The sequence below is a fragment of the Chenopodium quinoa genome, unplaced genomic scaffold, assembly GCF_001683475.1.
Source record: "Chenopodium quinoa cultivar QQ74 unplaced genomic scaffold, ASM168347v1, whole genome shotgun sequence".
Classification (NCBI taxonomy): domain Eukaryota; kingdom Viridiplantae; phylum Streptophyta; class Magnoliopsida; order Caryophyllales; family Amaranthaceae; genus Chenopodium; species Chenopodium quinoa.
Genome location: NW_018744284.1, coordinates 3,278,725 through 3,292,650, shown reverse-complemented (window position 1 = coordinate 3,292,650; position 13,926 = coordinate 3,278,725). Strand labels below are relative to the sequence as shown.

At 43.9% G+C, this 13,926-nt stretch overlaps 1 protein-coding gene across 1 annotated transcript; it reads left to right on the top strand.

Moving 5' to 3' along the window:
- Positions 1-11,995: 11,995 nt before the first annotated feature.
- Positions 11,996-13,654, top strand: LOC110694939. The gene is made up of 3 exons (XM_021872133.1): positions 11,996-12,766; positions 12,952-13,055; positions 13,585-13,654. Exons 1-3 carry the CDS (start codon positions 11,996-11,998, stop codon positions 13,652-13,654), a joined length of 945 nt encoding a protein of 314 aa, XP_021727825.1.
- Positions 13,655-13,926: the final 272 nt, after the last annotated feature.

Below are 13,926 nucleotides of genomic sequence, written 5' to 3'. Positions count from 1 at the left end.
CTATGACGAAACTTTTTCACCAGTTGCAATGCTAAAATCTGTCAAGATCATCCTAGCGATTGCTGCATATTACGATTATGAAATATGGCAAATGGATGTGAAAACCGCCTTCCTTAATGGAATTTTGGAAGAAACTGTGTATATGACACAGCCAGAAGGTTTTGTCGATCCAGGCAACGCTGGAAAGGTTTGCAAGCTGAAGAAGTCCATTTATGGGCTGAAGAAGTCCATTTATGGACTGAAGCAAGCCAGCAGAAGTTGGAATCTGCGATTTGATGAAGCCATTAGCAAGTTTGGTTTTATCAAGAATCCAGATAAATCTTGTGTATACAAGAAGGTCAGTGGGAGTGATATTGCATTCCTAGTCCTGTATGTCGATGACATACTTCTCATTGGAAACAACACAAAATTGTTGGAGTCCGTAAAGGGCTGGTTGGGAAAGTGTCTTTCAATGAAGGACTTAGGAGAGGCACAGTACATATTAGGCATCTAGATCTACAGGGATAGATCTAAGAGGATGATTGGATTAAGCCAGAGTACTTACATTGATAAGGTACTGGCTCGATTCCACATGGAGAATGCCAAAAGAAGGCATTTACTTATGTCCCATGGCATAACTCTCAGCAAGAAACAGTGTCCACAGAAACCTGTTGAGCGAGAAAGAATGAATCAGATCCCATATGCTTCGCTAATCGGATCGATCATGTATGCCATGATATGTACAAGGCCAGATGTATCGTATGCCCTGAGTGCAACGAGTCGATACCAATTGAACCCAGGAGAGGCACATTGGACTGCGGTCAAGAACATCCTTAAGTACCTGAAAAGGAACAAGGATAAATTCCTGGTTTATGGAGGCCACAAAGAACTAGTTGATGAAGGTTACACCGACGCTAGCTTCCAGACTAACAGAGACGACTTCAAGTCACAGTCGAGGTACATATTCTATCTGAAGAACTATAGAGGCTAAAGGGTAAGGCGAATAGAAAGCTTCAATTTTTTACTTTTTCCCCCTTTTCTTCCCGGTTCAATATTTTTTTTTGAAGGTCTTCGAGCGTTTAGCTGGAAGAGTGCCAAGCAGAGCACCACTGCAGACTCTACAACTGAAGTTGAGTACTTGGTCGCTTCAGAAGCTGCCAAGGAAGCTGTTTGGATTCGCAAGTTCATTAGCGAACTTGGTGTTGTACCCTCAATCAAGGGGCCGATATACCTCTATTGTGATAACAATGGAGCTATCGCTCAGGCCAGGGAGCCGAGAGAGCAACAGAAGGTCAAACACGTGCAAAGGCGATTTCACATGATAAGGGAATGGAAATCTGAAGGTGAAATCAGAATTTGTAAGATTGGCACGGATGATAATGTAGCCGATCCTTTGACTAAACTGCTGCCTCAAGTGAAACACAACAAGCACATTGAGGCGATGGGAATCAAGCATGTTGGAGACTGGCTTTGAAATTCCCTGTACATGTGTTTTAATTAAATAGGATATTTAATGTAAGACACTGTATTAAAACCATTCATTAATGGAGTAATTAATTTTTTTGCAACATTATCATTCACTCCATTACTATTTAATTGTGGTTTAGAATTAAATAATGAGTCCATTCGATTTACGGAAATATTCAAAACAGGGTATCAAGACCATGTCTTGGATAAAGAAACACCTGTTAAGTGAACATTGAATATTAAATCGAAAATTGTCCCTAATCGAGGTCATCTAACAGATGGACGATTGATGACCGCAATAGATTAGTGTGTAGTATGATTTACAGCACCGTTTCTTGTGCTGCGAGGACATGACGGTCATAAATCATTTACATAGGCACAGTTTGGAACTGTACTGGATAAGACCTATGAGAGTACTTTAAGAAAATTTAAATTTTGTCATAAGTACATTTCTCATTATGACTATCGAAACTTGTTTCTTCCGACCATGAGTACTGCGAAGTTTTCTTGTTTGAGTACTAGACTCTTTGATGTTTCCAAACGTCTGCCGTAACTGGGGATCATAACGGGAACACTCAGGAGACTATGTCCTCTTAGTAAGAAGAACTTACAATACAAGACTGGGATTGTCCCCCTACTAACAATAGGGAAAAATGTTTTGTTGTTTACAAGGCCGCTCGAAGAGCGAGACTATGAAAATGCATGGCCGTGCTCACATGGATTTTAGAAATCATCTGTTTATTAACAGTCGAACTCGGAGATCGAGAAACACTTCTGAACGTAATAAGGATGACAAAGAATCTTACCTTATAGTTTACGAAGAAACATTAAGTGACATAGGAAATGGTATATACACTATATGCACACTTGTCCGGAAGGACAAGTGGGAGATTGAAAGGAATGGTGTCCTTCCAACAAGTGTATTCTTCCGATAGAGGGTTCAGAATTATTACGGAGCTAATTCTTCAGTAAGGTCAAGTGATCGGAATGCCTAGGTGGAGGCCGCTTCCGATCAGTAATATCAATGTGCAATTGATGTTACAGCTTAATCGTAACTGAACCTTTCGGGTCGAACCCAATCGAACCACCGATCCGAGACGACGAATTAATCCGAAAGGATTTTATGAGTCAAAAGAGTTTTACGAATACAGACGTCGGAAATCGAGCCTAGGGCGTCGAAACCGAGCGTCGCTAAATCATAAGCGACAAGTACGAGTGTAGCCGTAGCACCACAATGGTCTAACCATGTGGATGCTAGTCTAGTTCGAGCTAGCATGCACCTAGCATGGCTAGGCGCACCATCGCAGCCCATCGCAAGTGCTATGCGCACCATAGCACATCATCGCAGCCCATACAACATCACTAGGCGCACCATGCGTGCCCTAGGATGGCTGGGCACCATCGTAGCCCAGGCAACATCTATAGGCGCACCATGCGTGCCCTAGGATGGCCTGGTGCCGTCGCGTTCCTAGCACAATGATGGGCGCATGGTAGGACTACACGCACCAAGCACAGCTAGTGCTAGGCACTGGCGCATGCGTGGTGTGTGGTGCTTGGCCGAGGCTTGTGCATGCATAGTGCATGGTGCAAGGCCGAGGCTGAGGCGTTTGGCTGTGCTAGTGTATGCAAGGGAGAGCTATCAAGCAAGCAGCGTCAAGCCAAGCATGCGTGGCTTACTAGCAGCACGCATGCTAGGCATTGCGTGCGAGTGGGGCTGGATGCGTGGTGCGCATGGTGTGCGAGACTGATGCAAATGGTTGGCAAGGCAAGAGGCCAGCATGCGTGGGTCGCTAGCAGCACGCATGCTGGGCCATGCTAGCAGTGGTTTGAGAGAGAGATGCGAGGCATAGCACCAGCGCCAGCAAGCAGCACCAGCATAGCCCAGCAGCAGCACACACTGGCTGGCTAGCTGGGTGCTGGGCAGCAAGGGGGTGCTAGCTGGCACGCTATCTGGAAGCCAGCTAGCCCTCCTTGACCCGGTTTTGTGCATAGAGTGCGGGGACCAAATCATGGCCTTAGGGATCAAGGCAATGGTCCCCCCAAGCCTTGATCCTCACTTGGCTTTCTCTATTATTGTGCCATGTGTCGATTTGTGATTGAATTGATTATTCATTTAATTTTGGAATTAAATAATTATCACTTTACCAACTCTCCCACATTGTTGGGAGATTGAAAATCAAGGGATCATTTCCCTATAAATACCAAGCTTAAGTATTGGGAAATGAACAACCTTGAGTGGAATTAAAAAGGCAACTCTAAGTAAGAGTAAACCTTTGATTCGTAAAACTCATAGTTATTTTGTCCGGGTCTTGAGTAACATTCAAGACTTAGGACGCTCGGGTCGGGTCGAGGGTACGATCCGCCGGAGATCTCGTCTTTTCGGGATTTTGAAGTAAGAGCTCTTTGGGAGCGAAGCACGCGTCAAAGGTTTAATTCTTGTTCTTAATCTTGTTTGATTAAGTTTAATATGCTTGTTAATTGTTTTAATTAAGGAGCGGGTCTTGGCGGGTTTCCTTCCGCGTAGTGTCGGGTCACTACGAAACCCTACACAAATGGGCTATTGAAATGCAAAGTCTCGAAATCACTTTCGAACCAAGGAAGGCAGTGAAGGGTTAGGTGTTTGCCGACTTCATTGTCGAAATGACAAGGCCGGCTGAGACGGAGAATATTGACCAGGTTTGGAAATTGTATGTACACGGGAGCTCTACTATGAATGGCTGTGGTGCAGGGATTATATGCTAATCTTCTGAAGAGGACAAGTATGAATATGCACTACGGTTCAAGTTTCAAGCCTCAAATAATGAGGAAGAATATGAAGCCCTGCTAGCCGGTATCCGCATTTGTAAGGGGGCAGGGGCAAGGAAAGTTGACGCCTGCTCTAATTCACTACTAATTGTTAGCCAATACCATGGTGACTATAAGGCCACCCATCCGGCTATGATCAAATACCTACAGGCGGTCAAAGAAGAGGCTGGGACACTTGATGAATTTCATCTAAGTCAAGTGCCCTGGTCAGAAACAATCAGGCGGATTCTCTCTTTAAGTTGGCATCATCCACCTCCTGTGATATGCCTAGGTCAGTCTTTTAGGAAGTTATGGAAAAAAGAAGTATTGGACAAGATCCCATTGGAATTCTGGACCGAAGCTCGATCTGGATGGATGGCATCCGAGCTTATTTAGCAGACGACACTCTGCTAGATGCATACTCAGAAGCGGCTGCAATGAAAAAACGTGCCGCAAACTTTGAGATTCATAAGGGAGAACTTTTCAAGAAGGGTTATCTCTGGCTGCTATTGAAATGCGTCACCCCAGAGAGGGGGAAAGAGGTTCTAGAGGATCTGCACTCGGGTTTTTGTGCATCACATATAGGCGACAGGACTCTAGCAAAAAGGGTCAAGCAACAAGGCTACTTTTGGCCTACTCTTGAGGCAGATGCCATGGAAATGGTGAAGAAGTGTGACAAGTGTTAGAAAATTGGCAAACTCATACACCGTCCGGTTACTGATCTGACGGCTATTCACAGCCCAATGCCATTCGCCAAATGGGGCATGGACATTCTAGGTCCATATACGCCTGTTATAGGCGGACAGAGGTATATTCTAGTTGTCGTTGATTACTTCACCAAATGGGTAGAATCAGAGGCGGTCAAAGGCATACAGACAAAGGATGTCATCTCCTTCAGTTGTAGGAATATTATCACCCGGTTTGGGGTACCTATGTCTATGGTCTTTGACAATGACCCTTAGTTTGAGAAGCTTAACCTCAAGAACTGGTTAGGAGATCAAAGGATCTCACATTGCTTTGCATCAGTTGGCCGTCCCCAAGCAAACGGCCAGGTGAAGCCTTCAACAAGCTATTCTCAGACGGTATTAAGAAGAAAATTGAAAGGGCTGGCGGTCTATGGGCAGATGAGTTGCGTCATGTCCTATGGGCCATCAGAACAACTGAAAAAGGGGCATCCGGTGAAACCCCGTTTCTTGTGACATACGGCGCAGAAGCCATTTTTCCTATTGAGCATTATGAGCCAACTCTTCGAGTCATGCTCTATGACGAAGAGGCTAATTGGGAAGCCATGTGGCTAGCATTGGACTCACTCCCATTAGACCCAAAAATGTGGAATGTGGGGTAAGAGGGAGAGGTGTGGTGGGCTTAGGCGCACTTGGCAGAGGAGCTTAGGTAGCTTATGGTTAGGTTGCAGCTAGTAATGGAGCTTAGGCAGCAGGGGTAGCAGAACGACGGAGGGCGGCTGTGGTGGAGGTGCCGACAATAGAACGGCGGTAACTTATGGTGGTTGTGGTGGTCGGAGCAAGAGCAGCTAGCCCTATTCGAACCCAACACCGTGAAGCAGAATGGTGGTTCAAGCCCTTCAATGGAACGAAGACAAAGGTTGTAGTTATGGTGGGTAACACATGCACGACAATGGTAGGTGCTTGTGGGCTGTGATGGTGTGTGAAAGTGAAAGAGGAACGTTGAAGGAGGTGAGACAGTGAAAGAAGGAGCGCACAATTGAAGCTAGAAGGAGGGAATGAATACGAGGGAAAAATGAAAGCCTTTAACCCGGTTTTTTTTTTTTTAAAAAAAAAAGGAAGCGGTTTGAACCGCTTCTAATTACTTATTGGAAGCGGTTCAACTCAAACCGCTTCCAATTCTCTCTCTCTTTTTTTTTACGCGGGGTATTTTTGTACAGAATTGGAAGCGGATTCCAATAACCGCTTCCAATTACTGGCTTTTCATTACTTTTTTTCTACTAGTGCCATAGCGCAAGGGCAATGCCGCCTTACGTCATGAGATCTACCGTCTGAGAATGACAAGAGCCTACAAAAAAAGAGTGCATAAACGACCCTTGAAAGTGAGAGACTTTGTGTTACGGAAAATGGAGGCAACTGGTAGGGCAAATGAACAAGGAAAGTTGAATCCTAACTGGGAAGGCCCCTACCGGATCTTTGAAGAAGTAAGAGGCTGCACCTGCCGCCTGAAAACCCCAGACGGCAGGCAGCTAGCCAGAACTTGGAATGTAGACAACTTGAAAAAGTACTACTTTTAAGACTCCAAAATTTTTGTAAATAAAGTTTATCAATGAGAATTTGTTCTTTATTTTCAATCATATTTAATGCTTTCTGTACAATATACCGTCTGTGCAATGTATAGAAGGACTTGTTAAAATTTTATGTCTGCTCCAACATGAGTAGAGATAAGCTAAGTCCAAAAACTTAGCAACCATGTGTTGTTCCTTTTGGAACTACCTAATGAGGCCAATGGCCAGATAATATTGAAAACCAGCGCTTGCTCCAGCATGAGTAGGCATCCGGCGACACCCATCCGGGTGAATTCGTCGCAGAGGGCATCTCCCATTTGGGTGGTACATTGCTCTACAAACTTAAAAAACAAGCGGCCCTATCGATTGTCTAGATTAAGATGACTCGCACTCGTTTGAATGATCAATTGAAACCTGGACAACTTCGGCTACCACTTGTTCAATAATAGCTGGTAACCGGTTTTTAGGTCAAATATAACCGGATGTTGCTCAAAAGCACTACAAATGGTTAAAATTGAAGATCCAAGCTAAGTCAGAACCTTAGCAGCTAAAACAATACTTGTTTAAAGCAACTAGACATCCGGTGACTAAATTCATCATAGAAATCAACCGGCAAAGACTGATTAATCCCAGAAGGATTAAATTACAGCCAGTTAACCTGAATAAACTAAGAGAGAACCTAGACGTCATAGAAAAAACCGCATGTCTTATCGACACAAGCCGATTCATCTATTCTCCAACTTAGAATAAAACTGAAAACTAACTCAAACGTGGTCAATGACTGTCTGACATTCAGCCCATATGCTCAATGGACGGTTGTCCGCTTGGTTTGGGGTAATCAGCTTGGTAATTGATTAGCCTAGGAATTTTTAAAACTAAGCGTACATCTGTCCAGGAGCAAACACTCCTATTACATCCACAGGTATTAGGCTACCTGGCAAAATATGTGCAAGTAAAAAATTGCAGATTGAAAAATTAATGCAAGTTGCAAAGATTGGCAAAACCGACACAATCGGCAAATCGTAATGTAAAAACCGACCAAAAGGCCGGGATAGAAATTTTTAAACGGATATGCATCCGGAGAAAAAGAAGATTGTTAAATACATTGAAGTATTCGGCACGCAGGCCAGAAACAAAGGCAGAAAAATTTAAGCTTTAGGTGGAGGCCTCGGCTGGCCCTTGCCGGATGGGGGTCTGTCTTCAGGTTGCCCTGGTTGAGCTTGATCAATCGGCTCTTGCTCTTCCTCCTCTGCACCATCAACAGCCTCCTCAACAAGCTCCTTTTGGATCCACTCTTGGAAGGGCTTAGGCTCCGGCTGACCCTCATCCTTTGCCAGGATGACAAGATCTGCGTATCTATAGGCCAACTCCCAAATGTTATAATCCGCCTCTGGATACACAAGCGACCAAGCCATTCTCATCCGGTCCTCGCAGTCTTGCTCATTCTCCTCAATGAGCTGGCTCTGCTCAGCCTCTAGTGTAGCCTTGAAGTTGTCCTTGGAGGCAGCCATCTCCTTCTGCAGACGGTCGACGTTTGATTTAAGAGTGGCGTTCTCCTTCTTGGTCTCCTCTAAATATTTGAGACCCGCCTAAGCATTTTTTAGCTCTAACTCAGCATTGTCGCGCTCCGCCTCTAGATTTTAGGCCTTCAGATTAGCCTCATTGAGGGCAGCCTGGAAATGTTTAATGGAGTCCTCCTGCAATAGGAGCTGAGCTTTAGTTCCAAGATCATGAATTCGCATTTGATACTGAGCAACGTCAGTGGTATCAGACGCATCTCTCTTGGCCCGCCTTACCTCTTCCTGCTTCCAGCATACAACTTTTTTAGCTCCTTTACTCGTAGCATCATCTGTATAAATGCAAACAGTGTTAAAAAAGCAACCGACAATACACTTGAAAGATGCGGTCATCATTGAATGTATGAATCCCGGGGATGGCCTCCTTGTCCTCGTTGGGGACAGCCTTCAGCATGGTCTTGGAGTACTGCTGTATATCCGGCCACCGAGGGGATTGATCTGTACCAGAAGTTAGATATGGTGAGAAAGCTACATATGCGCCACCAACAGATCACTGGCTGCCTGAAGATCCTTCTGATTGAATTTGGGTATGTGACTTGACCCGCATGGGCCAACCCAACTTAAAGGGAGAGTTAAAGGGGTCAACAGTACCTTGGGGATAAGGTCGAGGGTTTGAATCCCCTACAGCCACTGCAGAACCGCTTGCAGCTTTGGGTGGCTGGCCACCCTTCAGCACCTCAGAGGCACCCGGCTAGAAAGAAAGGTCAATCCCCAGGCTGACATTTCTGATACTTTTTCCCCCAACGGTCAGACGGCTTTTGTCAAGCAGAACCCTGGAAGCCGTTTGAGCAGACGTTGTTTTTCTGGATTTGTTGGAGCTGGTGACATCGTCACCCGACCTCTGTCTGATTAACTTGGAAAAGGATCTAGAAGCTCCCTTGCCTCCATCCTGAAAAACGAACCAAATGTTAAGGATACAGTCAAAAACAAGAATTAATCATACAGCTGGCTCATAACCGGTTATATACATTAATAAGGAAAATGGGGAAGAAGTTGGGGCAGGCAGCATATACTTGGCCTTTAGCCACCAGTGCGGCTTTCTTCTTTTCCGCATTTTCCCTACGGATGTCTGCTATAGAACGAGTTGGCGTTTTGTTTTCTTGGAGCATCCTTTGGCGTTTTCTGCAAAAAGAACCGCCTGTCAGACCATCAAGTAGGCAAAAATAAATCATAAGTCATAATAACTAAAGACGGCATAACATTGCCGGATGCATGCTATACATACGTCTGTCAAACATGGTGCTTAAACCACAGGCGGACAAGAACCCCTCGTCCTTTAAGAACTCATGTTTAGGTACCCAGTATCAACTCCCCAGATGAGAGAGTGGTGGTTGTGAGTTCAAAAAACCCTGCTTCTATTAATTTTTTCATAGTCCTCATCCGGGACTTGTGGAAGTTTACACTTCTGCCCCAGCAGATCCGGCTTCTTATTATAACAGCGGTATTAAAAGTTCTCCTGTAGTTTAGGGGGAGAAACCAGATAGAACCGGTTCTTCCAATCAGACCACTTAGACGGTTTGTCTAGGGTCATCAAATACTTGGGGTAGATGGTTAATGTGTACCACGCCCTCCAACCGCCTGGGCTACGACTCAGATAATGCGTATGGGCAAAGGCCTCCCAGCCGAGATGGAGACCTTGCATCTCGCAGGCGGCGATGTAGCCTAGAATGTTAAACCAAGAATTTGGGGTTAACTGCCACACGCCTAGGCCATAACCTCGCAGGATAGCCTTGATTGCGTCATGGAAGGGAAAGCGGAGACCGGCTAGGAAGGTTGCCTCATAGCAGCCAAAAGAAAGGTTGGCATTTGGTTAGTCATCTTCCCAGGAAATGGTCCCCAATTCAGGCGGCACTCGGATGACATATCCTTTGCCAAGAGGATGCTTGAATTTGAAGGCCTCCAGGTGCTTCTCTATGTTCGCCCTGTCTCTAGCAGAGACATGGATCCGGAAGGGATCCCCCTCATTATTCCATTTTAATCTTTCCTCCTCCTCACTATCCTCAACCGGTGATAGTGAGCTGCTGCTCTCTTCAGACCTAGACATAGAGGCGGTCTCACCCCCCGTCTCTTTCAAGAACAGCTTCATCCGCCTCCTCAGAGCAAGACACAGAGGCGGCTTCTTCACCGTCTCCTCCCTCTGACCAAAGGATCCCGTCACTAGGAGTGCTAGCCGTCCATCTAGTCCGAGCCATAGTATCCTGCACAGACAGGGAGACGGTCGGATTTACAGATGAACAAGAGTGATCCAAGCACCTAGAGGCGGCACCCCTAGTCCTAAACTTAGTCGTACCAGAGGACCGGCTGCCCTCTAAACTATGTTGTGCCGTGTGTGCTGTTGGTGAATCCATTTATTGAATGATATGTACACAAACGGAAATATATGAAAGAGTTGAGAAGGGGAGAGACGGTACCTCAACGATGAGCTGGAAAGTAATCAAGCGTTGACCGGCTGAACTAGCAATCAGAAATCAGAAAATTGCTTGCAAAAGGCTCACAAGGTTGACCGGATGTACCCCCTTGGAAAATGGAGAATTGTTTGCAAACCCCAAAGACGGTACTTAGAAATTTTTCTATCTGTCAAAGGCACAGACGTTTTACCGGCTGTAACCCCTTGGAAAGCAAGAGAATTGTCTGACAGATACTTAGACAGTTCAGATGATCCCCCGTTTTAGGAAAATGCAGGCGATAGCCCGGCTGTGTCTAACAGAAAATGAAGGCAATTGCTAGAAGGATGCGGTTGTCAGACGTTTTCTCTCTAAAAACGGTTGACTCTTTCTAATTTTGGAAATGACCAAAAATGGGAGGGGTAAAAAATCTATTTATAGGAGGGTAATTCAGGGGTGTTCCTGTACTTCTCCCAGAAGATGAACAGTTAAAACTGTTCACCAGTATCCTAGTGACAAGTGTCATAGGTGCCACGTGGCACGCCACGTCACACCTGTGAGGGGCAAATGTTTTGGGTAAAAATACCCAAGGTCACGTGGCCCAATAAAATGGTGAAACGTGTCACCTTAAGAGAGGTTCAAAATGAACCAATCCTCTGCCTACACGTGGCATCCCCAATTATTGGAAAAAAGGCGGCCTTCAAGGTCTAGCTCCCGAGATAGCCCACCATTCCTAGGTTTCCGTAACCTAAGATTGCGGCATGCATCCCATGACACTATAAATAGGGAGATATTCCCACCTGGGGACATATTCAAAAATATTCACCAAAAACAGAGAAATCATTAATGGCAGATATTTACCTCTTACCCCATAGAATACCCTCAATCTCGGAATTCGAGAAGATACTTTACTTTCCGCACTTTTACAGACTCTATACACGTTCTAACTTGACCGTCGGAGGCGGAACTCCACTTAACCGGAGTCTCCGTTGTTTTGCAGGTACAGGTGCTCTGAATCCAGTCTTGGAGTTGTAACTCTCCCGAAGGACACGGAAAACCCCGAAACTAGTACTAAACACAACACTGTCCAACAACAATCTTTCTCTAATGCACCACTTGTAATTAAAAAGCCATCACCTACTCCTTTACATTCCTTAAGTGTTTCAAATAGCTCAGCTTTAATCCTTCACAAAGTACCTAAGACCACGGCAAGGAAGAGGGGCTTACTTAACACCCAAAGAGAGATTGATGCTATGGTTGTCACAGAGGAGAAGTTTAATGCAGTAGTTAGGTGTAGGCACGCTAGTGTAGATCAACATGATGATGAAAATAGGCAGCCTATCAATGTTTATGAGCGGGGTGAAACTAGTACAGTTGTACATGATAGGAATGAGAATGGTGATGGTATGACTGAAGATAATAATGTTGACAGAGAAAATGATGATGAATATGAGGATGATGAAGAAATGGGGAACATATATGACACTTATGATCCATATATGTCTGATATGCGGTAGAGGGATTTAGATGATGATGATAGCTACTTTAGTAGGATGTATAAAAATGGTGACTTTGTAACTAATGCTGAATTTGGGAACATTGTTCTTAAGCCTCGGATGATATTTAGTGATAAGCAACATTTTTTGTCAGTATTTACAAATTACTGCATACAATGTGGTTTTGCAGTAGTAGTTGATAGGAGTAGTCCAAAGAGGTTCACTGCTTCTTGTCTTGATTTAAATTGTGAATGGAGAATTCATTCAAGCAGGCTAGTAGATGGAGTTACTTGGGCTATTAAGAGCATTAAAAACTTTGAACACACTTGTAGAGGTCTTGATGAGAGGAATCCTTTGGTGAATGTAAAATGGGCAGCAGAAAAACTCATGGAAGATATCAGAGCAAATAATGACATATCTGGAAAGACATTAAATGAACTTCTTTGGAGTAGATACGTAGTTAAGATGGCAACAAGTACCCTATATAAGACGAAAGGGGTAGCTTTGAGGGAAATTAATGGAGGTCATGACAGTTCATATGGATATTTGCCCAAGTATTGTGAGATGGTGAAAACTACCAATCCAAGATCAGCAGCCTTTTGTGCATGGACACCAGTTAATCAGCCAATTGTTACGCCTATGTTCTCTAGAATTTTCATTTCCTTTAAGGGTGCTATTGATGGTCTTGCTAAAGGGTGTAGGAGCCTAATTGGGGTTGACGGAGCTCACTTGGAAGGAAATTTTGGTGGGGTGCTTTTGTCTGCAGTAGCCTTAGATGAAAATAATGAATTGTTTCCATTTGCATGGGCTATAGTATCTAGGAAGATGGTGATAGTTGGAGGTTTTTTTTCTAGCACTTGGAAGAAATTCTGGTAAAATATGGGAGAGGTAATGACTGGTGTATTATTTCAGACAGACAAAAAGTAAGTAACAGTGTTTTTTTTGCTTTACCGTATGAGTTTAGTGTTAAATTCCTTAAAACAACTAATCTTATAACTTTCATTGATATGTAGGGAATAGATGTTGCATTAACTGATCTATGGCCAGAAGTCGATAGGAGATATTGTTCTAAGCATTTGGTGAAAATTTGGAAGAGTTCATTTCCCGGACCATTAATGTATTCATTGTTTTGGCTAGCTTGTAGTGCCACTTCACTAGGCGAAAAAACGAATTCCCCACCGGTTCAAACCCCCCTTTTTGCACCGGTTTTGAACCGGGCCGGATTTGGGGGGTGCTAAAACCCCATAGATTTCGCAGCGGTTCAAAACCGGTGCGAAATAAAACTTTTCGCACCGGTTTTGGGTGGAAACCGGTGCGAAAAACCACACTTTTTGCATCGGTTTTGACTTAGAACCGGTGCCAAAAGTCCCCAAAATTATTATATAAAAAAATTTTAGCACCGGCTTTTTCCAAAACCGGTGCCAAAAATGCCCAAAATGCAATTTTTTTTTTTTTTTTTGCATTTTGTTCACTTAAATTGTACCAAATACTTATATATAATCATAAAATACATAAAACACATATATTTTCTTCATTAACTTGTAATATTACACTTTAAAAAACTAAAGAAAAAAAAATACAGAATCAAGGTCTGGAGAAGATGTTGCTGGCTACTGCTTTCTGTTTTTGGCTACCTGCTCTTTCAGCTGCTGTGATGTTACTGTTGGTTGTTGGCCTGGTTTTGCAAAAGCATGTTGGCTATCTGTTGGTTGTTAGCTGTTGTCGGGTAGTGTTGTGCCTGCCTAGTGCTGCTGTTTTACCTGTCAAAGCGAGTTATAGAAACAAAATTGTAAAAAAAAATTATAAGATGTCACGTTCCATGTCCTTAATAATATAACCTATCATCATCATCTTCATCAACCATCCTTTCTAACAAAACTACAGTAACAATAGCTAAAACCTGCACATAATTAAAACAACATATACAACAGATCCAATGCAAGACAGAACTAGGCATGAGGTTGATCAAATAGCTTGTAGCATGTATA